We start from the raw sequence: 27,476 nt of genomic DNA on the forward strand, positions 1-27,476 counted from the left end.
CTCTTCTCAGAAGCATTAATGTATACTGGAGTTAGTACCAGTCAAGACACTATAATAAGTAGTGGAAGAGAGAGGGTAATGTTGGATGTTGCTGCCTGTGCTGGGTAGGAAAAGCAGGAGGGAGCCAATGTTTATTGCTAACAGATGTGAATGTCTCCTCACACTACAGAGTGGTAAGGGACTTGACCATGTACTTATTTTAAAGTTCCTTAGGGATTGTCTTTTCTGAATTTCCGTGGGACATGTCCATTTCACACATGTCACTGTCAATCTTGTAGCAGACACAGGAGATAAAATAAATTGTGTCCTTCCACTTCTCAGACAATAGCAGATGTTTAGACAACATGCCAGCACTGTCACTGTTGGCCAGACACTGGGAAAGACCTGGAAACAGCAGAGTGATTCAGTATGTTCTCTTGCCTAGGGCTTTCACAAGAGAAGAGACATGTGTCATTCTTTGCTTCTTTTGGAGTTTCAGTGACAGGTATTCTGAGAGGAAAAAGTTTAGGAAAAAATCCCACTTCTGTAAGACCCTCTGCAACTCCTAAACCTGAAGATCCCTTTTATGTGCACATATTGCTACACTCTTCAAAATCAAGTCCACTTTGAGAGTGTGGACCTCCATTCTTACATAAAGGAGAAAGAACAGCCGCTAGACATTCTGAGTTTCACATAAAGGACTGGTGATCTGATTGAGGGGTCAGTAATCCAAGAGAGAAGGAAGGAAAGAAAAAAATTCATGCTTTACTGTTTGCTTTCATAGTGTGCAACTCTTAGACACTGATTATTAGTGCTACCGCTAGCAGTAAAAATATTTCCCACCCTCTCTTCCACCCTAGCCCAAGGATTGATTCATAGATATTTATTTTGTACTATGTAATCACAGAATCATAGAATTTGGGGTTGGAAAGAACCTTAAAGATCATCTGGTTCCGACACCTTTGCCATGGAGAGGGACACCTTCCACAAGACCAAGTTGCTCCAAGCCCTATCTAGCCTGGCCAGGAACCCTGCCAGAGATGGGGCATCCACAGCCTCTCTGGGCAACCTGTGTCACTGCCTCACCACTCTCACAGCAAAGAATTTCTTCCTAATATCTAATCTGAACCTACTCACATCCAGTTTAAAGTCGTTTTCCTTGTCTTGTTGCAATATTGTAACTTTCCTTGCTAGCTTACAATATTCACTTTCCTTCACAATGAAGCTCACTGTGATAGTTTTTTTCCTGCCGAAAGAAGTGAACAAACCAGCAGCAACTGGAGCCTTGTATGCTCTCACCACCAAGGACTGCAGAGGCCATTCTTAATCACATTAGAAAATCTGGGAATGGAAGATATTTTTCTACCCCTTGTTTCCCAGGGCTGCCATACTCTGAAACAAGTGCCTTATGACCTTATGACTTTCTGCTTTTCAGAAGCTGGAATGGAAAAACTAAATCTGAGACCTCACTGTAATACCTTGTTATTAAGGGTTCAGTCAGCTCTGTATTCAAGACTAGGGAATGAAAATGTGGTGGTTTTTTTTGCTCTCCTAGGACTTGTTAAAGGAATCTTGGCTTCTCACCCCAACAGCATACATATGGCAGTTTTACTTTTCCTTAGGAAATTGGTCCCAAAACTTACATTCTTGTTTGTAAGTTACAACATACATGGAAAGACATTCAAAAGCTATTGGATTTCCTAGGCTAAAGTCACCAGCACTGCACACAGGCTTCTGGTGCCTCTGGTGGAAGTATTATGCAGGCACATTTGTATAGTGCAAAAAAGGAATTGATGGGATGCAGGCTGTTTACAATTACCACAGTTCTTGTTGTGTTGTGTTGGAACCATGAACAGCACGGTATGGGTATACAGACCCATAATGGTTCCACACTTAAGCTTCCTGTTTCTGTGGTCAACATCAGGCTGGAAACCCATGCTCTGGGAGCTATACTGGATCAAAAGCTGAGTATTTATAGCAGTAGGAAATGAGGAAGTTGCACAGAGACAGAACCTGTGGGAATATGTGTCAAACAGTAGCATTTGCTTAGCTGCACCTTGCAGCATTACCCTCATACTTGTTTGTGCTGCCTACTAAGGGCTTCTCCCTAAAATGTCTGTGGAGGCGCAGAGCACAGCAAAGAGTCAGGACATGCCATGTAGTCTGCATGTATCAGGTGAGACTGTCTTACCTGGGGATTCTCAGTTCAGATTTGTCTGTTTGGGCAAGATGGTGAGCTGGCATCATCCTTCCATCACTTGGAATATATTCTCTGCAGCATGTTTCCTCCTGTCCTCTGTCTAGCAGGTTGGTGTGCTCCCCAACTGGAGGCAAGAATATGGATAAAGAGCAGGTAGGATGCTCATCCTGCCTTCCCTGTGGCTTCTTTTTCAGAGGAATACAGAATGTGTTTGCTTAGCTTTTTCCTGGAGAGAAAGACCCATTGCTGGTCGTCTGCCTCACAGATGACTTTAAACTTGTTTTCCTACAGACTTTCTTCTTGGGCTCTAAAACCTGAACAGAAATTTTTAAAAGAGGCATTAATTGGGTAAGAAATGTGCCAGTTTGGATTGCTCATCTTTCCTCTCTGGAATTATTAACTTACTGGCTCCAGGCCTGGCACAGCAAGGCACTTTCCTAATACTTCATCTTCTTATCATGCAGTAAGAGATTCCAACATATATATTAAATTATGACCAGATACAGCACATAGAAAAGAAGTTTACAAAGACTTTCTGGTGACACCTTTTTAAAAGTATAATACTGAACTACTTTGATAAAAATGGTCAATGCTGAGCAATAAAGCGTTCTATGTTGTTAGGGTCATTGGTTTACAGAGGTTTTTTAACAGAAACCTTTTCGCATATACAAAGCAAGCAGTCTGACAAATGAATCATCTGTGTTATAAAACCTTAAAAAGCAAGTTAAGTTTTTTGCTAAATTCTGCTTTCCTTCATCTACTAAAGTGAAGTTAGTTCTTCCCCCTATACCTGACAGAAATCTACTTTCAAAAAACCTGGATTTTCTAAAACTCGTACAAACATTAATCAGGGCTTCTGGAAGACAGAATGCTTGGGCCCCAAATGATACAGTTTTATGTGGCTTTTTCCTCTGCCTTAAGGGTACCCAAACCTGAAAAGACCTTCTGATTTTGTTGCAAACAATTTTTAAAGGGTGATCTTGATCTATATCAAATCAAACCATTAAAGTTGTCCTGCTATCTGATTTTTAGAGGTTTGTTAAGGTTTCTGTTATTTTTTTTAATGCTGCTCATGCACAGATACCTACCTACCAACAGGAATGCACTTGTCTTTGATGTGTGGAAAAATTTGTGGAATCAAGGAAAGACAGATGGAAAGTCTTCCCTGCTTACTGAGGTCCATGTGAATTGCAGTTCCTTTAAGATACAGCATGATGTGATGACTACGTATCTTGCAGTATAGTGAAATTCAGTGTATATATTTTTTCTGCATTGATTCAGTTTACTCTGTTTTGGGGTTTTTTATTTTATTCTGAGTTTGACAGATGCTAATTTCTAATATTCCCTCTACAAAGGAGAGACAAAGATGATAGTATGATTGACAGTGCTGCTATACAGTTTAAAGATCAGAAAAAAACAGGGGATAATGCCTTACCACTGAACATGTGTTCAACTTCTTTTATCTCTAAAAATCTTTGCTGCTTTGTCATAAAATTTAAATACAGTGGTAGCACCTCAGAAACTTCTGAAATATGGCTATTTTGGGGCAAAAAACCAGATTTTTTTTTTATGAGATAGTACAGTCACTTGAGGCAGGATGTTAAGAGGAGAATACTGTAACCAATTTATAAAGCAGAAAGAATTCAGATGTGGCAGGCAATTACTTAGGTCACACTTATGCTATCACAGCAGGACTCCCAGCTCCTGCTCTTGTAAAAAATTAGTCTATCTTCAGCTATCAGAATTTAATTCATCTGTGCCATAGATTAAAAGACTATTTCTCCAGGAAAGCCAAACACTTTGTGCCCTGGTGGTACAGTGGGTCTAAGGAAAACATGACACCACCCCATGCATTTTGCTTTATCATTTCAATCAGTTTATTTTTTCTGAATAATGGTCTCTAGAGAGAATACTTTGCTTTGTTCTAAGGACACGGTGAATAACTAAGGGAAGTGCCAGATAACTGGTTCTTGTTTAATGTAAAATGAGTTTAAAACTCCTAGTTGGTGAAATCCTAATGAAAGGCCAGTGGTGAAGAAGTGTCAATCCTTTGTTATGAGATACCACAGTGTGCAGTATATTCCAGTTTCATTCTTCATAGTGGGCACCAATGACAGTGGACAATGCCGTGGTAGCTTCAGTACTTTTACAATTTGATCTGGCGTGACAAACCCTGTTTCCCATAGTTATATTTCACAGATAAGGCCAACTCATGGAAATAGAGAGCATCTCCCAGAGACACGGCTTTCAATCTTTTGTATGACTCCCAGTCTAAAGATTGTGTGACAATAAATGCCTTCTCCCAAACCACTTAATCTTGCAGGGTTTTCTATAGTTGCCTTCTTGGTCCCCTGTCCTTGCTTTGAAGGAAGAGTGTAGTCACTGAGAACCTCAGCTGGGTTAGGCTGCTCCGCTGGGAAGTTCATACATGTCAACCTTCAGAGTCAGTTCTCTTCTGTGCTGAGGTTTCTTTTCCTTGTTTCTTTCAAGGAGATCAGAGAGGTAAAATGCAATGATGGGTATAAGCAGTGCTAAAATTGGAAGAAGCTGACATAACAGTCACAAAGTAATAAGTGCAACTTTTTGTATGGCTTAAATACAGCTTAAATACATCTTTCAGCAAAACGATTTTTAAAGACTGTGTGTGTCCTTAGTGATGGAGTGGAGGAGCCTCTCACACCAAGGCAGCTGTCCAAAAGTCATGTTGTCACTGGATGCCTCAGCTGGAGAGTGTGGATTCCATCCCTAGCTTTCCTCAGGAACCCTCAGTATGTCTGGACATTTGTTTCTGAGACCCTGCAAATCGTATGGGAATTTGTCTTCAGCAGTCTATTAGTAAGACCTGGTTTCTCTGAGGTTCTTCCCACAAGGTCAAATCATGGCAAATCTTCTTTTCTAAGAGACCATTCATTTGTGTCTTTCTGACTTCTTCGTCAAACTTTGCTGAAATGACACACGCTGTTTGCCCACCTGAGAGCAAAACAGGCATCTTTCTGATCTGCCAGCAAAGCCTATGCTATACTGGAGGACACGAGCTGGTAGCACAGGGATGCGTTGGTGTTTTGATTGCAGTTGTTTGGTAACTGTGTCTTCTGAGGAAGTCCCTGGTACTGTCACAGTGACAAAAACAGGCACTCCAGGACTCCTGTTCCCCCGGCTATACTCTTTCTGGATAGCAGCTGTGAACATACTTTGTGTTACTGGATCAACCTTCTCAAAAATCTTCTCTCTTCTGAGGCATCAGGATAGTTTTACCAAGTAAAGGTACACGACCAGCAGTCATGCCAGTAGGGCAGGGATCTGTGAACAAAATGGAATATGTAGCCTTGACAGAAACATGCATCTCGTTCATATCATTATCCATGCTGAAATCAAGACTGTCACTGTTTTGTAGGAAGGCCTAAGGGAGACAAAGAGCTCAGAACAAGTATGAGCAATGGGTACTCTCAACCAACAAAAATTATGAGCATGTGCATGGGTACTGAATAATAAAATAGGGAGTTCCCAACTTACCCCTGTAGTCTAGATATGCTGTTCATCTCCTTATCTTCCTTCTATTGCCCCCAAAGAGTTTACCCTGAGCTACTCTTTTGTGTTAACTCCTGGAGAGACTAGCAATGTAAGTTCCTTTTTGCTTTTCAGGAGACCCTTCTGTCCTCCGAAAGACATGATGACAGCTCATTTTCTTGTTTTTAGAGGTGTAGTTTCTCTTGTTTCATGTTTAGAGGGAAAGGTCCTACAGAGATATGAATCCCAAAGGGAATTTAAGTTACCAAACTGGAGTTACTCTGTCAAGCCTGGAGGCTTGTTGGGCTCCTTTTGAGAGGGAGGCACACGGAGCAGGCTTTCTTAGGTGGTGCGTTCTGGGCTTTCTAGTCCACATTCCTCCAGGGAGGATCTAGGCTGCCTCAGGTGTAAACAGATAACTTGTGGCATAGCAGGGCCCTGGTCTATGAAGGGTTCATGGACTGGCAGTGGAGGTCTGTCATGAAGCAGAAACACAAATTTAATGAAATACACAGGAGTCAAGAGCCTGGATCCATTGCTTTGTTTTCATGATGAGCTTCAAATTTGGCAATTCTGGTCAACCACACGGGCAGATGATGATGTCTAGGGAGAGGGAACAAAGAATAAAACAGCAGTAGATAAAAGATGAACAGAAAAGTAAGCTGTTACTTTTCAGAATAACTTGTAAAGTGTATGATTTTGAATGTTTCCTTTTACTTAAGAAAAACCCCTTGATAAATCACTATTTACTTCTTAAAAAATGTAAGCTGCATCACAGAAATGGTATTTCAGAAGCTATAAGCAGAGTACTGAACACATAAATGTGAATTTTCTGTAGATGCATGGCTTTGGAAAGCCATTACTGTGTCCCCTCATTAGCTTCTCCACAAACACAGTGGCACTTTATGACTGAGACTCAATTTAGAATACAGCAGTCTCTATCAGGTAAATTAAAAGCAATACTCTTCTTTCACATTCCTATCTAGCAGTATTGTAATAGTGCAGTGGGAGCCAAGCTAAACCCTCGGGAAGAAATTATTATCCTATCCTTCATGTCCACATCTCTTCTAAATTGCCTTTTGGTAACCTCTTCTAATTGGATGCAAAATGGGAAAGTTGTATCTCCTGTGACTTTCATTATCAAAATGTTCCCGGAGGTTCTTAATGGTTTCTGCTGTTCTTGACATTCTCCCCCTGTACAGCAAGGAGAAGGAATCACTGTAGTCATTGCAGCAAATAAAGAGCAGCCTTTTACAGTGTGATCTTCCTTCTAGGTTTCCATCTTCCTAAATATTTAGCAGTAGCCAGCTAGTCAGTAACTTTGAGTTGCATCCACCACAGCTGACAAATATCACAAAACACCCACTCTGTGTTTTTTGAAAAGAAAGCTGTGTCCTAGAGCAATTGTCCTGTGAATATTGTCTGATGGATATCAGTATTTTCTTTCAGTGACTATGTATGTATATAAAAGCTCTTGCATTTCCTCATAAGATTTTCTTTTCCTGGCTGTCCTCTCTTCATTCTAGTTATTTCAGCTTCATTATGGATATACAGAGCTCATAGGCCTTACTGGTAGTTTATATTAATCACAGTATCCAGCTCTCTGAGATCCTTTGGTAAAGTAATTCCAAGTTTTTCCTTCTACAGGGGTCTGCTTTTTAGAAAAGAGGAAACTTTTTCTTAGCCTTCCAACTTCCAGATTTTATCAATTCTGTTGCAAGCTAAAATAGTATGGGGCATTTCTAATTTATGATCATCATAAAGGCTAAACCTAGGGTGCAGTGTGCAGTGAGGCTGAGGAGCGAGATGGGGTGCTGGAGCTGTGTTTGCCCATTTCATCATTAAAATGCTTTCTTGTGTCATTTCGGGCCACGTCAGCTAGTGATTTTCAAGACATCTAAGCACAATATGAAGGATTAAGTGCACTGAGACCTTTACCAGGAGGCAGTATGGGTACCACCCTGCCAGCCCAGCTCCCTTCACTCTGAGCAGTTCTCCCATATCACCCCAACAGACACTGCAAGCCCCTAAGACTCATAGGTGTTTTTAACTTTGCCAGAGGGTATTAATCATAAAGCTATAGTAGTGCCTTGAAAACACCACTTGAATGTGCGGAGACTGACTCTTCCCACAGTTTCCACAAAAACTGGAAGAAGACATATGTAAATTATTTTTAATGAAGGGCAGAGCCACTGTGAAGAGGTAGGTGATGTATATGTAGCTTAGCCACATTCACTCTTAGATTGATAGACTGATCTGTCTGTCTCCTTCCCTGCTGAGCAATGTTGGAACATCTGAGCAGTCAGGCTGCCTATCTCACCCCAGCCTTCCCTACGACAGTGTATTTGTAGGGCAGAAAGCAACTGGCCTTACATCTCAGCCCTCCCAGCTTCAGCAGCCATGGTCACTGCTCTTGAACAGAGATGTGAGATAACACCTGCTGGACTGCAATCCAAGCCAACAGAAGAGACAAGTCTTTTCCCTTGAGCATTTGTTTCATTTATTCAGCACAGAAAAGCTCCTTGCTCCAGAGCTTTAAATGTTCAGAATTGCTGTTGAATGAGGAAGGATTTGACTGGACACAGCTCTGCAGCCTGAAGTTTTACCAATACCATGTGCCATTGAGGTTACCTAAAAATTTACCATGGGGTGGTAATAGCGCTTCAGAATTTAATACAGTGATTATTTTTCTGAGGTTTATAAAGTGGAATCTGAACTCTGTTATTGATATCTTTCTGGTAATATTCACAATGATCCAAAACATGATTCCTAATAACAGAGCCAAGTGTCTGACAGATATTTAGCGATCTTTCCAAAATGTCAACATATTTGATAAGGAGTATTACTGGAATGGTTGGTTTCTGAAAGAAAAGGATAAGCCATACTCCAGGGAAGAAAAATTAGAGTGTTTTTTCAGTAAAATCTATTTTGCAGGCAGATACCAGGCTGTGAAAGCCACAGCTACCTGTACTGTAGAAAGCTACTGATTTGATCTGCTGGTGCCAGTTGTGGCACAAACTGCCAGTGGCAGAAAGCTTTTTCTAGTCTTTCCAAATTAAAAGTGAGTAACCACATATGATGCTTTTATTTGTTTGAAATGTCTGTGGTTTTATATATAGTAACTGAGAATGTTCTTTCAGTTGTAGCTAAAATTCTGTTGTAAGCTTTCAAACACTGATGTCCAGTGCCTTGGGGCATTAGTTCAACAGTTTAGTTATTGTTCTGAGAGAGCAGGCGCTTTAAATGTCTGATGCTTTTGCCTGATTAAATGCCACCCCCCTGCTGCCTTTTTCCATTCTAAGAAAGTCCAAAACTTGCACTGATTGGTTTGAATTCCTTAATATTTTATGTTATTTAAAACAGTACAAACCTGGAGTCATTACACAGGGCAAACAGTGAAATAGGACTGGAGTCTAATCATGCACTGTACTTTTTTTACTGTTAGTATGACTTTTATTATTTTATTATTTCCCTGGAATGGCTCTTTCCTTCCATGTCCCACTGGGGAAATATTTGGCTTAAAACAAGCTGGAGGCTATGCATGGTTCTTGAATATTTTAATGATCTACACAAAACCCATTAGCTGACACAGTGGCAACTAATACTTGACAGACAGTAAGATAACAGTTGTCTCAGAGACTGTGAGAGGCCAGAAGAATCTTAAACACTAATCTTGCAGGAAGGATGAAGAGTTGCCTTGAGCAGTGATGCAGCTCATTCAAATGCATGTCGATCTGTCTTGATGAAGAGCTGGTGCTTCTGATCCCTGGTGTTATGAGCTCTGAATCAGATGCTGTTCTTGCCTACTAGGCAAGCTGCATCTGCAGAGTACATCCTTGTAACTCGTTTAAATATTTCTCACTTTGGAGGGAGCGGGTTAAGACAGATCCAGGGAAGGAATGCTGTGAGCATAGCTTCTGTATCTTTTTTGGTGGACTAGTAGTCGTGCCAGTGTAGCTGTGATCACTGAGAGTGGCAGATCAGTTCCAAGCATCATGGGAGGTAACACAAGTCTGAAATCCTCTCCATGTGTGACCAGTCAGTGCATTTAGTCCATGCACTGGTGAAATTTTTACCTGGAGCCAGGAAAGAGGAAATTAGACATGGGTTAGCAACTGTTTACCTTAACCTGTCCAATTGCAGGTTTCTGTTGGAGAGGATTCTCAGTGCCTTATCCTCTATATCTGTACCATGCATCAAGTATATAAGTGACCTCTCATGTTGGCAGCAGCACCATGATTGAAATACACTTTCAAGGTCAAGAGCTAAATACCAGCACCCTACTAATTCTTCCAGTCAAGTAGACACCTTAGCTAATTACTGCTTGAGTTATAGGTAGAAAATATGCAGTAAAACTCTAAATAATTGGATGTGGATTGCATTTGCAATTATATGTTCACTGGGTAATATGCGTATATCAGAGACCTAATATTCACCCCAGCCAGAGAGCACAGTTATAGGCAGGCTGAGCAAATGGAGCTTTTCAATTTAAATATGCAAATGAATTCCATACACACATGGACACTATTAGCAGATGGTCAGTAAGGAAGGCTGTGTACAGGGGAGGCAGTCTTTCCTTTTAATTTGATAAGAATCTGTTCTTGTTTTGTCCTGAGGAATAGCTTTCATTATCTGTAAATTTCTTGTAAAACATGAGATTGTGCCATTCACAACAAACCACGAGCATCATGTATGAAGTAGTAGATGAAGAATTTTCTCTGGGTGGAGAAAAAAAGTTAGAAAGAGAGAATCAAATATTTTTACTCTCATCAAATTTTTAGAACACAATGTGGCACAAGTAACTCTAGTAAAAACACATTAGCCAGAGCTGATGATTCACACATGATTGCTGAAAATTTTGAAATTCATTAAGGAAGAAAAGAATCCTTTAAAAAGACCTTTAAGAAGAAATAGGTATCAGCTAACTCTGAAATGGGAGGCAAGCAGAGAATTGGTTATCACTTCTTTACACCTGCTGCTCTAGAGTTCATCTGCTGTATCCTGGTATTGATGGGGTGGTGGATCACAGGAAAAAATAGTATAATCAGAAAAAGAAAGGAAAGCATGGTAGCATGAGCTGGAATTTCTGCTTAGCCTCTGTCACAAGCAGATCCCATCACTCACTTCTTAGACACTGCCATATTCTTGGCATCTCCACTCTTATTATCTCAAGAAATTGTCAGTGTGTCAAAGTACATTACAGCATTTGTGAGAAACACTGACTAATAAGGGTCCTGTGCGTTTTTAAAGAGTTCTGCATGCTTTTCTGATCTTTGAGGACTCTTTCTTCTCAGTCCAAGTCAGGATCATGTCTTGACCCTCCGTAGCTCTGCAGAAAATAGTTGTTTCAAATAATTTTGAGCACAATCTCTGCACACAATGCTGACTGTCAAAACTGAAATATCTTAAACAAAAGTCACAGCTGTCAACCAGTCAAAACGACCACAGGTGAAGCAGTCCTGGTGCTCTATCTCCTCTGCCTGGCCAAGGGAAAAAAGCGGTAGCTGACCTGTTCTGGAAAGCAGCATTTGATGCTGGGCAGAATTTCTGCCACCAGCCCATGCTCACAGATGGTGGGGGAGCAGAGACATGCATCAGCAGGCAGACTGGCCAGCCCCAGTGCCCACCAAGCCCTGTGTTCTTGTCTCAGGCACAGGCAGCAAGTGGTGCCTCAAGGACTTGGGGGAAGACACAACAAAAAGATGATGCCTCTGCTAAATAAATTTTCTCCTACAGTATGACTGTGAGAGGGAACTCAACCTTTCTGACTTCTGTTTTTCTCTAGTTAGATTTATGAGGAGTCTTGTCTCTTCTGTAATCTTGTTTGTATTACTTTCTGTAACCTTGTTCGGTGTCTCCAATTTGTATGTCAGTACTTTGCTGATTACTGTCCACTGTCTCCAGGTGAGGCCAAAAAGAGAGAGGGAGGTGCAAAAACAGTCCTCGTGGAAAACGCTGGATGTGTTTCATTACCTAGAAAATATCATCCTTGCCCTGTGCTTAACTACTGATATATATGCTACAACATGAGGTTTACTAACCTGGGCATAAGAAGTATTTGGTTTGTTAGTGCAGGAATGTTCCTGTTTTCCATACAACTATCAAATCTCTTCTCAAAATTTCCCTGAGAATTCTACTTGAATGGGGCCTAAGCAAATAAGTGCTCCTTGATGGCAGATATTTTTTTCTTTTGTATATCTACCTGGAAAAAAGAAATGTGTCTATTCCCTATACAGGCAAATCTGATTGCAAAGGACTGTAAAATCACCTGACAGGCTGCAGAGGCATAATTTGGCCATCTCCTCACAGTCCATAAAAGTTCTTCTCTTAGCTCAAGAGATGGAAGGATATACTCTGTCTGAAGGCACTCCCTTCACTACCCTGGTGATGTAAGGTCGTAAACTGTGAAGCCTTGGGGATCTCATTTTGTAGCCCATGTGAATGGCTGAGAAATATCCCTGTGTCAGTCTTTTTGAGGCTGCTAACTGATCTTAAGACTGGCCACAGCTTGACCTGATCATGGTTCATTTGTCCCAGAGCTGATACAATTAATATGTATCACCCACAATTAATATGTGGGTGAATATACAAGGGAAACAATGTCTTCAGCAGGGAATTAGCACAAGGCTTCTGTCACTGGCGCTCGCCTTTGCCCTGTCATTTCACCCACTGTGATTAGAAATTCATCAAATATGTCTGGAGAATTTGCATGCTTAGCCTGCTTTGGAAAGAAGGGATTGTCTAGCTGTGAAAGGAGATTATGCAGCAATTTCCTCCTCAGCACAGCAAGACAATGAATCTGACTCTTCATTATAGAGGAAGGATGAGTAAGAATGGTTGCATTTCCTGTGCAGCAAAAGCAACATGAGCCCTGCTCCAGATTCCTTTGGGAATTTCCATGATCATGTCAATTTCAGACACAATGTTACTATGAGAAAATGTAGATGTTTAAATAGAAATGTTTGTGGGGAAGGGAAAAGGGATCGATTCACTAAACAATGTGTTTGATCTCAGCTAGAAAGACAGCTCTACAAAAGAAGACAGGCTCAAAATTAGTTACTTGAGTTTTATAACTCATGCATTAATTACTGACAGCAGCAATGTACTTTTCAGATGGCCCTAGCTTTTACTAAATATTCACACATTCTCTCACCACTTATAAAAATATTTCCCTCCACTTACAAAAATATTTTGCTGTGTTTTCATTATGTGAAAGGCTGTAAAGAAGCCTTCCAGTTACTTGCATATTTGCTAAATAAACGGAGAGAGGTCCCACAAAGCATCTGCCTCTTTCTCCTGTATTTTCTCACTCACACTCAGGGTAAACACAACTAGTGCTGCTGGTTGGGCACCAAAAAGTCTTTCTTTCCCAGAGTCTTTAACAGATATACAATCCTGCTTGGATTTTTTCTAACTCAAGGGATGTTGTACATCTGCAAATGCAAAAATGTATCACAGGGACAACAGTCACAAGGATATAGTCTTCTGCTCAAAAAAGACTGTCTAGTAATTGGATGTTAACAAGACACTGGTCAGAGGAAAAGTTTCCCCAGCAGCCTTAAGGACATGCCTTAAGACTAGTATGAACGTATATTGCAGGCTGGGAATCCCAGACCAACAGTTGTCTCCTGAGGGACCAACCCATGAGTTCTGAAATTCATGTGCAAAAACCCCAGAGGATGCCCAGAAGGACTTTAGATGCCTCAAAACTAAAATTATTTCTTACGAGGATTAGTCCAAACAATTGCCAAAGGTTGTTGCGTGATCATGTGCTGAGTGGGAAGCCAGGCAGACAGCCAGCATGCTGCAGATGACTAAGATGGAGCATGGGAAGTTGTCTCCAAGTCTGTCCATCTCCTAGATCCTACCACTGAGGGACTTCCTCAAAGTTGTAAGGAGGGGGGGAAAAAAAGGAAAAAAAAAAAAAAAAAAAAAAAAAAAAAAAAAAAAAAAAAAAGGCACACATTAAACTATGATCACCTAAATGCACCTACTATTTTTCTGTCAGAGTGTTCACCATGTGTCTATTCACATCTCTGATGTAAAAGATATCATTATTTCCTGCAAAGTTGGAGACTTCCTTCAGCAAGAGGAACATGGAAGTTCTTCCTAAAACAATCTGTAGTGCCAGTGTTGAAAGCATGCTCTCAAGAGAGAAAGAGGGCTCCCAAGGGAGAGAAAAGGGTACCCATGATAGGTTATTTTAAAATAAAACCAAAAGCTTATATTAACACCTTGGGTTAAGTCTGATGGCAAAAGGATCTGAGCAGGATCCTGGTTCATCCAGAACCCTCTAGGGTAAGGAATGGAGGAGAGACATGTACAGATGCAGGTGTGAGAAGGCAAATGAAAATGTCTAAGGCCACATGGCTGGATTTGCCTGTTTACCAAGTTAGATCCATTTTAAGTGCCTGAGTGCATTTTTTTTTTTAACTGGCTTCCTTTTTTTTCCCTCCCTCATAAAGGAAATGCAGTGACTGCATATGCCTTATTAAAAGATTGCTTGTTTGGCTGGTGGCCATAGAAAAATAATTCCTCTTATTGCTCAATAAATCAAGTTACTGTCATTTTAAACACTCTAGCTGAATTTCTGATGAGCACATGAAAGAGTTAATTCTATCACTGTCGCGCTACCACAGCATTAAAATAACAGAAGATTTGGGGAACATAAATTGTATCCTCCCTTGTAAAATAAATTTGGAGCCTGAGCGAAATCCTTTTAAAATTATGCCATTCCATAAAATCTTACTCTTACTTGCAAAATATACAAGTGGAAATGTAGGCTAATAAACTGCAAATAAAATACATGCAGAGAAGCAGTCTTTTGAATTTGTAGGTATTTCAAATGCATTTTAAAAATTTTAAATAAACTTCTTAAAATGTTAGATATTTTTCCTTTCAGTTAACACAACTTTTCTTATGTACAATAATAATCAGGGTATCCTGGAATGGACAGGCATGTTGATTTAATTTGAAGTGGTGGGCTCCCTCTCTGGAAGGTTTTTTTGTTGCTTTAGCAATTGAAGGTCTTTCTTTCCTAATAGGATTAGTCCACATAATTACCAAAGGGTTTCTGTGTCATCTGAGCAGTGTTCTCCACAGTGGTATTAAAAAGCCTGTCTTCAGTGCGGAAATAGTCAATGGCCGTGGGTAGCTGAAAAGGTCATAGTTAGCTTTTGCAACTCAAACCAGAGAAAGTCATCTACAAAGGCAAGCCTGCAGTGTTTTTTACCCTGATCTCCATTATGACCAACTGTTCCCATTGTGGGAAGAATAAACATTCGGCAAGAAGCCACCAGGGAGGTTCTGGCAGATAGTAGGGTGAAGTGAGGGACTACAGCCCAAATGGTAGCTGTCATGACAACCCTTTGCAGCACTTTTCAGTAACATGCAAGTGATCTGGGATAACAAAGCTTTAATATTGCATATATACCAAATTCATGCTAGCTAGCCCTTTTGGTTCTGAATGCAGACCAGGGTCCCCCTCTCTGACCTATTGGGAAGGGATTCTACTTGGGTTTTTTTGGCAAACCCCTGAAATCTGTGAGATACGTCAGCAGTCTGTGGGAGAAGCTTCTGACTCTTCAGCTTTAGGACAGCTCCTTGCTGCTTTTTATACTTTTTATATTTTAGGCCCTTTATCAAGAGCAGTTACAAGTTTTGTAAGAAGAAAGGAACCTCATGAGGAGGAGAAAAAGAAAATTGTGACTCAGGTTGAAACTGCACAAAGGCATCCTGCTGAGGAAACAGGTCTGAATTAGTGTCTGTGACACTAATCCATGGATCTAATCTGTAACTTTATTACTTGTTCAAGACACACAGTATGTTTCTGCTGTACTAAGCCTTCATTTCAGGAGTTCTGGCTCTGTATCCATATTCTGTGCAGCATAGTATGGTGTACAGAGCAACAGAAAATGAAATCTGAAAGGCATTTCTTCAGCATTAATGTAGATACCAGTTTGACAGATACATGTCTGTAATCATAGATCATTGTTTGGTGTGCCAGGAAATGAGCATGTCTGGCCTGACCTGTTTGATATTCCTTGAAATCACAGGACATATATGCATACTTTTTTCCAGCTCACTGTGAGCACTGCTGTTTTGGTAGGAAAAAGGTATAGTAAAGGTCTTTATTTGGAGTTCTTTGCCTCATGGGGCACTATCTGTACCTGTTTCCTCTCTGCCCAGCCTCTAGAGACTTCCAGCTTGTGTAATTGCTTTTGAACATAATCATATTCATGAATCAAAGAAAATGCACAACCTTATTGTTGCAAGTTAATTGTTCCTGGAATAATTCTTGCAGGTTGTCCATTGTTGTCCATCTCAATGGTAGATTCAGATGCATCATTCCTTCCAGCTTCTGTGTTTTTCCAAATAGCTGGTATTATTTAGTCTCTTCAGCTGGAACTCTTGGAAACTGTCTTATTATCTAATGCACTGGCAAGATGACTGTTGCCAGTAGCTACAACTTACCTCTACATTGGTAAGCAGTAAACCTGAACTTTCTGTCTGTTGCAGCTGCATTAATAATGCATAATGTTTCCTGTAATTACATACATGCACAGAGATTACCTTTTCTTCTTGTTGTTTGGGGTTTTTGTTTGTTTGTGTTTTGGTTTTTTTTTATTAGAGGAGGAAAGAAGATGGAGGTGGGGAGTGGAAGATGCTGGAAACAGATACAAGTAATTATTAATGCTGACGAGACCCCAGCTGCATAGGTTTTTAATTAGCCCATGTCTAACCCTAATAGTCACTGTTGGGAAAATACTAACACTTCTTAAGCAGTCTAGTTTAGAAAGGGAAGTGTATTGTCTGCTCACACCTGCACTGTATAGTGTTACTAGCACATACTCAGCAATGCAGGCCAAGATGCTATCATTTTTTTCAGTTCACTCGGTTAAATTTTAGCCATATTGTATTCTTCAAGGCAGTCTCAAGGAGTGAACTCTATGCAGCTGTGCAGGGCTGCCTTTCTGATGAAACCATGAACTGATACCTGATGAAGGAAAGGAATGCAATCTACCAAATTTTACATATCTTTCAAGTGTTAGTAACAAGGCATCCAGAGAATCATTTCAAATTGATCCATGAAGCAGGAGCATGATCTCTACTCTTCAGAGCAAAAGGAGTTCAAAATTCAAGACCCCCTGCCTTTTCCTTTCTTAACTAAGCTGAAAGCATCTGGAATAAGTAGAGATGTTTTGTCCATGAATGAGTGTCAGGCTGGTCCATCCTTGGGAGCTTGGTCTTTGCCCTGTGGAGCTGGTGCCTTTAGAATGGAATCTATTTTGGTCACATCCTTGTTTTCTCCTCTAGTGCGTGCAAAGTTGTTAAAATATAGTTCCTTTGTTGGAAACACTGAAGGAAGGACAAAGGCTTTAGTGTGAAATCAGAAACACTGAGAGGTTTCTCTGCCCTTTGGCAGCTTTTAATTTAATTGGAGTTAAGCAACAGTTAAGCAGTATGCAGAGTTTAAGCAAGAGCAAAGCATCTCTCAAGTGAAAGCATGTATTAGATTCTCTCTATTGCCATAGCTGAGTAGGCTGAAATCTTGCTAACACGGGCAAGATATTTGACCCCATCTTTGCAGAAGCAAATTTCTGAAGAAATGGGAGAGTTTTATAAGGTCTGGCTTCAAACTGTGGCCCTGATCAGAAGGGGATTTAGGAATTCATCTCACCTATGTGCATACAGGCCAAAGACACAAAGTGCCTTTTTCTTTTTCTTGCAGCCCTGTAGTCTTCCCTTCTCCACAGCCACCATTTCCACCACAGGTGTAGCATACTTACAGTGGTGTACATGAGGACAGCTCTATTTTATTTGACTTTCTCTCTGAATGCTAATTTAGATGAGTTTGGCTGGGAACACAAAATACAGCGTGACCTTAGCCCTGCCTCTCTGGACTATCTTTTCAAATAATCTTTCAGAGTAAATGCATTTATTTCTTAGACACTCTCAAGAAGAGGGGAAAAGACAGGTTGTCATCTCCATTCTGTTTCTGTAGTTTTTCTGCCACTCTGCAGCCTCTGTGGTGAAATACAGGCACACATAATGCTCCTCCAGTGGATATGACCTGCAGTGTGAATGTGGGAAATGCTGCAGGAATAATGAATCCTTTAAATTATATTATAGTTACAAACTCATTCTGATATATATGTATACATGTATCAGCTCTATCACTGCTTCTGATGCTTCATTTCTGGGTTGTTCAATGTCTTGCAGAAAGGGGGGTTTCCAAAGCTGCATTACAGGACTTGTACCATCCAGTAGCCCATATTGCCCAGTGCTGTTGTATGTCCATGTGTTAAATATTAACAAGTTGTAATAAATCTGCTTTACCCTGGTGTAAGGGTCTGGTCAGTGTCTGAAGCAGCATAGAGTCTGCTCTGTAGCTTTGAACTGCATCAGGAAAATGAGTATTTCTTTAATGTTTCAGAGTTTCCTCTTTGCCGTTTTTCTCTCTTGCTCTTGACAAGACTCAGCCTGATTCACAAACATTGAAGTCCTGGGTGTGAAAAAAGTTAACTACCTTAGATCAGCTGATTTGTGGATGATGAAGTTCTGCTTTTCTGCTAGACCATACAGAGCACAGAAAGCAGCCTGGGTGCAGAAATGATAAAAATGTGACACGTTAGGCTTTGCATTTAAAACATAGCTATGTAATAAAAGTATATTTGATTAGAATACTCAAAACTCATTACTAAACATAAAATCTCCTTTGTCATACTTATTTTAATTCTTAATTTGCTGGAAACTGACAGTTTTCCAGCCAATGCCAGAGGAGAGATTCATGCCTTCTATGGTCTTCTGAATGCACTAAGAAAGAATATTAAACATTAAATATTAAGTGGTACTAGGTACTAAGATTCTGAGGCATGATGAGAGCTGTTGCTTGTGTTATTGCTGAATTTTTGCACTTAAAAATGTTGTGTTGCTTAGCTGTTTCAAACAGTGGACATCTCAATTCTCCTAACTTGTGCATAATCAGGCAACATATAGATATGACCAGAACTGAACCTGACAAGTGTAATTGAATTAATATCTCCATTTAGGATAAAGTGGATTAATTTCATTATTTAGAGGTATTTGTAGAAAGTTGCTAAGCAAGCCAGCTCTTGAGGTGAAATCATAATATTGTCTGCAAGCAGAATTCTGAAATTTTCAGATTCTTAAAGTATAACTGTATTGTAATATGTATTTTAAAAGTCCAAGCCACAAATATGTTAATGTCCTATCATTAATACATATTTATTTAATGATAGAGAAATTCCCTCATGCAGTAGGCTGACTCCATTCCTTGGACTTCTTTCTTTTTCCTTTTCTAATAGCAAACTATTGAATACACATATAGTAAACAGTTACTCTATGAAAAACTCCATGTGTGGTTAGAATATTAAAAAGTGAATAAACTATGGTGCATTAAGATTTAAACAGCAGCTGTTGAGAATATGTGCAGGTACAAAAATTATTCTATTTATTAAAAAAAAAAAAAAAAAAAAAAAAAAAAAAAAAAAAAAGACCCAGAAAGGTGCAGTAAGTAGAGTCTAGATTTTTCAGAGTGATACGTATCCTGTTGGGATCTTCTACAAGCCTCTGCCTAAATTAAGCCCAGATTCAGGAAGGGCTTTGGGTCATGGTTTGGCTATGCTAAGTCTTTTGTGAGAAGACAAGATCAAGGGACTTCTGTCCTCTGGAGCATGGTCCTATTCTCTTTCTTCCAGCAGAGAGAGAGAGAGAGAGAGAGAGAGAGAGAGAGAGAGAGAGAGAGAGAGATTTACAAGACTAGTATGAGAATTAGGGCTGAATAATGTTACTGCATTAGTGCAAGTGATGGAACAGAGAAAAAAGAAAGAAAGGAGAGACAAGGAAAAGGATGATATTGCTGCCCAAACTGCTTATCATGAAACCACTGCACTAGGATCCAAAAATGCCTTCTCAGTTCCTGAATTAGGCTCTGATTCAAAAAGGCACTTAGATATATGATATGGTCCATCTCTAATCAGGAAAACATTTCACCACTTGTTTAACTCCATGCACATTTAAGTATTTTATTAACTGGGTGTCAATGAGGGAGGGATAATCCCTTGATTCAGGGTTTTCAGGACCTTGACTCAAATTATCATTGCTCAGTGACCCTGCCAGCAGCCGGAGCACTGCGAATACAACAGCTGATAGCACAAAATCCTGCAGAGGTGAGCCTATGCAAAGTAGCAGTACTGCCACTGTCCTATGAATACCCATGAGGATTTTTTTCTGTCTGAATAAAGTGGCTCAAAGGCAGGAGTGCAGATGCATTTGGGCACTAAGGTAGGTGGAAGTGAATGAACAAGCCTGAGCCCTGTGACTGCACTGCTGCTCCAGCTCATTTCTCATAGTGTGAAAATCTTCACAGATTTGCTGGAGACTCCAGTGGCAAGGTGAAGGGGGTGTCAGACCTGGGGAAAAAGCAACCCCCAAACAAACAAAAAATATCTGAATTGCACATGGACTTTCACTATCTGCTTTTGCCCTCAGGCAGAAGAACCTAGCAGAGTGCATTACTTGTCTTTGCACCTCTTAAATGTTCCTTTACCACATGGTAGAGATAATTATCATTAGCCTGAGCAGTGGTTCAGGGGACCATCCCAGTTTTGTGATTTAGCAGAGGCTGGGGAAATGAGTCAGTGCCACTGATGAAAGACCCTGACATTCATGGTTTTATGTCCTATTTTTTGTGTCTCGTGTAGTGCCACTAGCTCTGCTGTAGAATAGGATGAAAGAAACTCAGTCTCTTACATTTCAATTGAAGATGAAAAGACTCAGAACACCTATTTGGTTCCCCTGAAATAACAGCCCATTTTATGGCAGTTTTCAGTTTCAGCTACTGGCTGTAGCTATTTAAAGTATATACTTTGCTTTGCACAGCCATTATAGTTGTGTTGTTTTTTTCAAATCACTGTTTCTACAAGACACAGCTATTGGACTTACAGAGTGTAAATGCTTGGTGTAAATGTGTACATGTGATGCCAATACAGAAAATACTGCTACAGAGGCAACATGAGCTCTCCCAAATGTTTTCAGAATCATTGCTCTTTGTATACTGTTCTTCAGACATTTCCAAGAAACATACTAGTGTGAGGACCTGCTTCTGACACACTAGCATCCAATATAGTTGGTTTGGCTTGAGGGTACAAAGAGGGTTAGAATAGCTTCTTCACATCCCCATCTTCTGTGTTGCCTGAGGCTAGGGATCTTCCCACAGCAATCCTTTATACCAGCCAAATTAAGCACTTAAATGATTCTGCTGACATACTTAGCCTCACGTCTGTGCCTGAATATGTGCTCTTTTTTTTGTTGTTCATCTTTTCTTACCTTTTCTTAGAGGCTTGGTTTCATCTCCTCACTCGCATATGGCTGCAAATGGGTAGCAGCTTTAAAACAAATAAGAGGAAGAAGGTGATGGAAATGGGCAGAAGCATAAAAACAGTATTATCATCTATGTTATGTTTGCTTTACATCAGGTGAAAAATAGGATGTCTGTGTGCAAAGGACATCTTGTCCCATTTTAACATTTGGAGTTCTAGTGGCAGGACAAGTACAGAAGCAAAATGAACTTTTCTCCTTGTGCCATTTGAGCTGAGAGGTGAGTTCCTAGTAACAGCTTTTGAAAGGACTTAAAGAACACTGGCATCAGTCCAAGGGAGATGGATTATGGAAGGGAGATTGGTGAAACACTGAAAGGATGAATAAATGAATCATTTTGTATCACGTGTGATTGCCCTCTCTTCCCACACCCTGACTGCTGGCAGTGATGTCGCTCATTGGGCCTGACCACTTGCTTTGGGTCACTCCTCCATCTTTATATAGTGCACTTATTTAATTTGAAGAAAGTGCAATCAATAAAAAGCTATCCTTTTATCTTCCTCATCAATCTTTTCTTAATGAACATGCACTTTTTTTTTTCTTCTTAGATTCTTGGTTACAATGCTTTTAATTTCTCAATGTATGGTAGAAAAAGGGGTGTAATCAAACACATGATGGAGCAGTTGGTGCTGCATGTTGGTGGCTGCCTCTTACTGAAGAACGGGCACGTTCTTACAGGAAAGCAGTTGTCTGGGGGAGGGGGTGCAGATCACTTGTCCTGCATTGATGTATGGTCTTCTGAGTATTCTTTCTTAAGCTGTCATACAGCAGAGCCATGAATAACAACTTATGAAGAAGTATTTTAATTTCCTAATGTCCCAGCAGTTGCAATACAGTAGATAATTCTTAAGGAATCTTTCTGTGGGCTATTGAGACTTTATTTAAAGGAGATAGATATTTTAAATCCAATGGCTCCCTTGAGAATGACTCACCAAGCCTCCTTTCCAGAACTTTCAGCAGGTTTAGCTCTTATTATGGTATGACTGGAGGGTCAGCTTAGTTAAATGGTACTTGTGCTCTAGTTATCATGAAGATGTTGGTCATAATCACACGTCTATTCACATCTTTGTGGCTGGCCAGAGAAAATGGTCATCTGCAGTTTGGTAATATGAAGTCCTCTTACTTTTAGCACCTATGGAACTGGTGTTTCGTGTTATTTCCTTGAACTTTTTGAGAGTGAAACTTTGCAAAAAAAGCCCCACTTAATTCTTTGCAAACACATTCCATGGAATAAAATTAGAGTTTTCTAAGGCTCTTAGTTTCAACCTGTTATTTGGCAGGAGTCCAAATCTCAGTCGTAGATCAATTTCATTAGTGTAAATTCAAACTGCATTTTCCTCTAAGCCAAAGAGACCCAAGCTACATGGGAATCAGGAATAAATCTTTGCACACGAAACTAACCTTATTGCAAGAAGGCAAGTAATTTCCTTCCTTATCCTGGTATATTTACCACCAATGGGCTACCCCAGTAAAACTTTGTTGCCTTCAAGGTCATGTTCCCACTTGATTTCTTCCAGGGCCTCCCTTCCAGTGAGCCAACTGCAGGCTCTTCTGGCCACTCATCTGCTTCAGCCAGGGCAGAATCCATGTTTAAGCACAGCAAGCCACTGCTAGGCTGTCACTACAGAAACATAAAAAACAGAGGCCTGCAGCTGCAGGATAAAGCATTTGGAGGCAAGGGGAGCAGAAAGAACCCCAAAGTCAACAAACGGTATCGTCATTTATACATTTATCTTCAGACCCAAAGTGAGAGACCATCATCAAGAAGTTTTTACTGCAGCCTCGAGAGCTGACTCAGAAAGTAATGTGCTCCCGTGCCCACTCCGACGCGGCAGAGAGCACGGAGTTTCATTTTGGTCCGAAAGGTCCCCCGAGGAACCGGCCCGTGAGGTGTAGGATTGCGGCATGGCAGGCAGGCTGTGTTCCGGCCCTGGCTTTGGCCACCTGTGGAGCGGGGCCAGGAAAGCCGGCTGGCCGATGATTCAGCACCTCCTTTCGCCCTCCTTGGAGGGGAACAAGGGGAGCCGCCAGGCATCCCGAAGGCAGGGGCAGCGTGCCGGGTGCCTCCCCGCTCTCCTCGCCGCGGGCCCCGTAGCCCCTGCGGAGCTGGGGGGCTGAAGCGGCGCTGCAGGCTTCCCTGCGGAGGGGGAGGAGGGGGAGGAGGTCTGGGCAGAGCCGGCTGCGTGATGCTGAGGCAGGCAGGCTGCGCTCCAGGCTGGAGGTGCGGCGGGGGAAGGGACCCGCAGCGGAGGAGGGCACTGCAGCCTGGCCGGGAGCCAGGGACCACGGGCACGCTGCGGCCGCGGAGCCGGGGCTGTGCCGTGTGCCTGCCTGCCTGCCGAGGGCGGCTGCTGCGGGCGGGCTGGGCCTGCCGGGGGAGGAGAAAAGGGCAGGGAGGGATGCTCTCCAGCACCAGTTCAGCCAGCCGGGCTGGGGCAGGAGCTGTTTGGAAGGGCCCATTCCGGTCCGTGCGAACTGGCGGCCTCTGCGGCAGCAGGGTGAGAAAGGGGGCGATGTCCCCCCATGCCGAGGAGCCGCTGAATGCGTTCCCTGTGGAGGTAGCTCGCCGTCCCTCTGTCCTGCTGTGCAGCGTTTTGATTGTTCGGTTTAACTTTGTGGTAACCCTTGTAAGGAAGATGCAAGATCTCCGCGTTCGTTTCTTTTCAACACAGCACCAGGAAGGTGTGAGCAAAGCCGGAACAAGGTTTAAGGGAGAGCAGATACGTGTAGCTTACTGGAGACTGAACACAGGCAGTTTGCCAGGAAGACCAGTGCAGGAAAGATGTGGACAGGACTGTGGATTAAACACGGGCTCAGAGAAGTGTCAGCAGGGAAAATTCTCTTACTGGAAATAGGAAGGTTGAAAAATTAGACATGGATACAGAAGGAAAGTAATTTTAAAAAATTTCTGCTGAGCACTCAGGTGCTGTACTATCTCATCTGTGTAGTGAATAAAATATTCCCAGCTGATTCTCAAATTGCACCCCATTTTGAAGGGTGATACTGTAGCTTCACACCTGAGGAGCAACTTGGGTGTGCAAAAGGATGTCTGGTTTTCCCAGATGTATCAGTTAATCAAATAAAAGGTACATCCTTTCTCTACAAACCATGCTGACTTGTAGCTACAGACCACCACACCTGTCACGGCAATGCTGCTGTTTTGTTACACTTTCTACAGAGGTTGTGTTATTGCTGCTGTTTGAAATAGGTTTTGAGATACTCAAAGAGGCTGCACTGATGCAGGATATTACCAGCAGAAGAGAACATGTGCTTTGTAATAAGAGAAGCCATGTATGTAAATATGCAGTGCAAGCTGTTCGTTCTGTCTGAGATTGCTGATCACATCATTAACCTAAGGACCAGACACTTCAGTGGTAATGTAGGCTAGATTATAGGATGATTTATCTTTTTACATTCTTTCAGAGAGTGGCTATGCTTTAAGGTAAATGCTCCAAGCACTTGACTGTAGTAGCATTGTGATTACTTCAGTTAGCTACTACTGCCTCACAGGAAGGTTTGTGATCAGACATCCATCAATTAGTCCTTGACATGACAGTCTGTAAAAACACTAAGGGATTCATTGAGATTCTGATATATCTTTTTCATGCAAATGTTACGAATGTTCCCGTGGAAGGGGGGTGAGATGAGAGTGGAGTTGGAGGCAGAGAGAGAATATGGATAGAGTCAGATGCCTCTCTTGACACTACCAAAAATATCTAACTACAAAGGAATTTACCTTTCATGTGCCTAAACAAGACGTCAACAAAAATTAGTTCAGAGCAATTTGTAGCACTTGATTCTTTGTTTCCTCATGCATCCTGTAGCCCTATATAAAAAGGAGAAAGGGGGATTCTCACCAGCAAAACTTCAATTTAAATATTTTCATTAAGTTGAAGGAACTGGAAATTGTGTTATAAGCCCCTTGCCTTTCATATACATCTTTATTGTTACACAGGTGTACTTTTTTTCTGTGAGAGACAAAAGAGACTGGGAATAGATCTGATTCTAGTCTTATTTTCATTACGTTAATCAGACTGTTGATTGACTCCTGTATTATACTGCACTGGTGGAAATAGTAGAGCTTTACTTATTAGTAAAGGTGAGAAATGACAGCCAAATTTAAAACAAAGTGTGAGCCTTTAATTAATAATAATAATAAATAATAAAACTGTTTGGGTTTTTTCTTTGTTTGTTTTGGGTTTTTTTCTTTGTTTGTTTTTTGGTTTTTTTAGTCTAAGGTGAGTGAGGAAATATTCTAAAAGTAACAAATATTTCTAACAGAAATATTCTAATGTAAACTCTTGAAAATTGTATTCAGGAACTGACTTTATTGTGAAGCCTGGGGGTTTTGGGGTTTGGAAAATGGTTTGGAGAGGAGGTTGGAAAATGGAATTTGAAAAAAAAAAGCTAACCTCTTTGCAATAACTTGAATGAAAATTTATCAGAGGTGGGAATGGATTGGGGTTTTTTTTTTTCCCTCTGCTTGATCTAAGATGCTTTTCAGCCCTGTTCCTAGGAAATAAAAGTTATTCAGGAGCTTGGAAAGAAAAGCTATCTCTAGGTGTCAGGGAGGGAGAAACTGCTTCTGGAAAGCGGTCTTCCCCCTGGGAGAGATCGAATATCAGACTAAGCGAGCCCAGTCCAACCCAGAGAGCTCCCACCGGCACCCGGTCCTTGCCGGAGGACTTTGCCACCGATGGCCGCCGCCGCCTCTGGCCACGCTCTGCCTGGAGAGAGGGAGTGGGTGGGTGCGCAACTCCTGTCCGCTCCCTCCCTTTGATTTGATGGCCTTTATTCCTCCTAATTGGATAAAATAGGAAGTCACTGACAGTCCTGCGTTGCTGGGTGTACTGATTTCACTCAGAGCAGCCCTGCAGAGTGCGGGGGGTGGGGAAGGGGAGGAAGGAGCGAGTCTGTACATCAGGGAAACAGGCTGCGAGGGGGCTGGGGAAGCGGGGCGGGGGGGGGAACGGAGGAAAGTGAATGAGCGCTCAAGGAGGACAAAGAGGGAGGGGAGATAAAGGGAGTTACCACCGTCTTGGCATCGCTCTTGCTTTCAAACCTCTCTGTAATGATATTGTTTGCAGTGATGCTCAGACAGCGAGCACCTGCTGCTCTGTAATGATTCAGCCTCTTTCAGCCGCCGCTGTAACACGACAGGATGCTGCTGCTACTGTCACTTCTGCCGTTGCCGCTGTTGTTAGAGATTTTGCTTTTGCTCCTTCTACCGCATGACAATTATTTTCCTCGTCTAAGCAGATATCAGCCTCAGATGCTCAAGGTGAGAGTCTTGCCTTTCGCTCTGGGCTACTGGTTTACTTAATCCGGTCAGTTTGTTCAGTGTTCGTGGTTTTCTTTATCTCATCACCCTCCTTTCCCCTGTTTTGTTTTGCTGTGCTTGCTTTTGGGGGAATGTTTCTTCCCCCTGCAGAAGAGCTGGAATTGCTTGAGAGGCGTTTAAGGAATTATAAAAGTGGCTAGCAAACAGGAGCTCAGTAATTGCAAAGCTATTCTCACTTCAGAGAAGCAGAGACAGTGACAGAGGGCTTGGGGGCACAGGGACTGGGGGGATCTAATTTTTCCTGTGCATTACTCCTCTCTCAGTTTGGATGATGTTGCTGAGCTTCGACCTTTTATTGACTCCCACTCTGTGATTTTTGCAGAGCGCTGTGACTATTACTACCATCTCTTTTTGTCTGTGTCTCACAGTAATGGACTGTGATAGAGTTAAGGCCTTTTGGAGGTGAGCTGTTTGAGTGCTGATGCTTAAACATGTCTGAAGTAGCTGCCGACACTTTCCCCAGCCCCTCAGCTCAGCTGAGCCCTGATGTGTCCCTCAACGGGCTCCCGGATGAGGAGAACATGCCGGGGACCCAAAGAGAGGACAGGAGGGTCCAGGGGATAGCAGGCCTTGCCACAACCTGCTGTGCGTGCCTGGAGGCAGAGCGACTGAAGGGCTGCCTCAACTCTGAAAAGATCTGCATCGCCCCTATCTTGGCTTGCCTGCTTAGCCTTTGCCTCTGCATTGCTGGCCTCAAGTGGGTCTTTGTGGACAAGATTTTTGAGTATGACTCTCCTACCCACCTTGACCCTGGGAGAATAGGACAAGACCCAAAGAGTGCTGTGGATCCTACAGCTCTGTCTGCCTGGGTGCCTTCGGAGGTGTATGCCTCACCCTTCCTCGTACCTAGCCCCAAGAGCAAGGCTGAAGTGACAGTGCACAGTGACAGCTCACTTGTACCCTCCAAACCATTCCTCCAGCCTTCGCTGTATAACCGCATCCTAGATGTTGGATTGTTGTCCTCTGCTGCACCTTCACTGTCACCACCCGCCCTGGAGCCTACCACAGCATCTCAGGCACAAGCAACAGAAACCAATCTCCAAACTG

General features: G+C 41.8%; 2 protein-coding genes across 6 annotated transcripts in view; both read left to right on the top strand.

The window, feature by feature from the left end:
• The window catches only part of NRG1 (neuregulin 1), a 181,823-nt gene that overhangs the window by 55,075 nt on the left and 99,272 nt on the right, over positions 1–27,476 (top strand). The window lies entirely within an intron of this gene.
• Positions 26,075–26,426, top strand: LOC134563504 (uncharacterized). Its single transcript, XM_063421445.1, has one exon. The coding sequence runs from the start codon at positions 26,250–26,252 to the stop codon at positions 26,409–26,411; it is 162 nt and encodes a 53-aa protein (XP_063277515.1). The 5' UTR covers positions 26,075–26,249; the 3' UTR covers positions 26,412–26,426.

The sequence above is a fragment of the Prinia subflava genome, chromosome Z (assembly GCF_021018805.1).
Source record: "Prinia subflava isolate CZ2003 ecotype Zambia chromosome Z, Cam_Psub_1.2, whole genome shotgun sequence".
Lineage (NCBI taxonomy): Eukaryota > Metazoa > Chordata > Aves > Passeriformes > Cisticolidae > Prinia > Prinia subflava.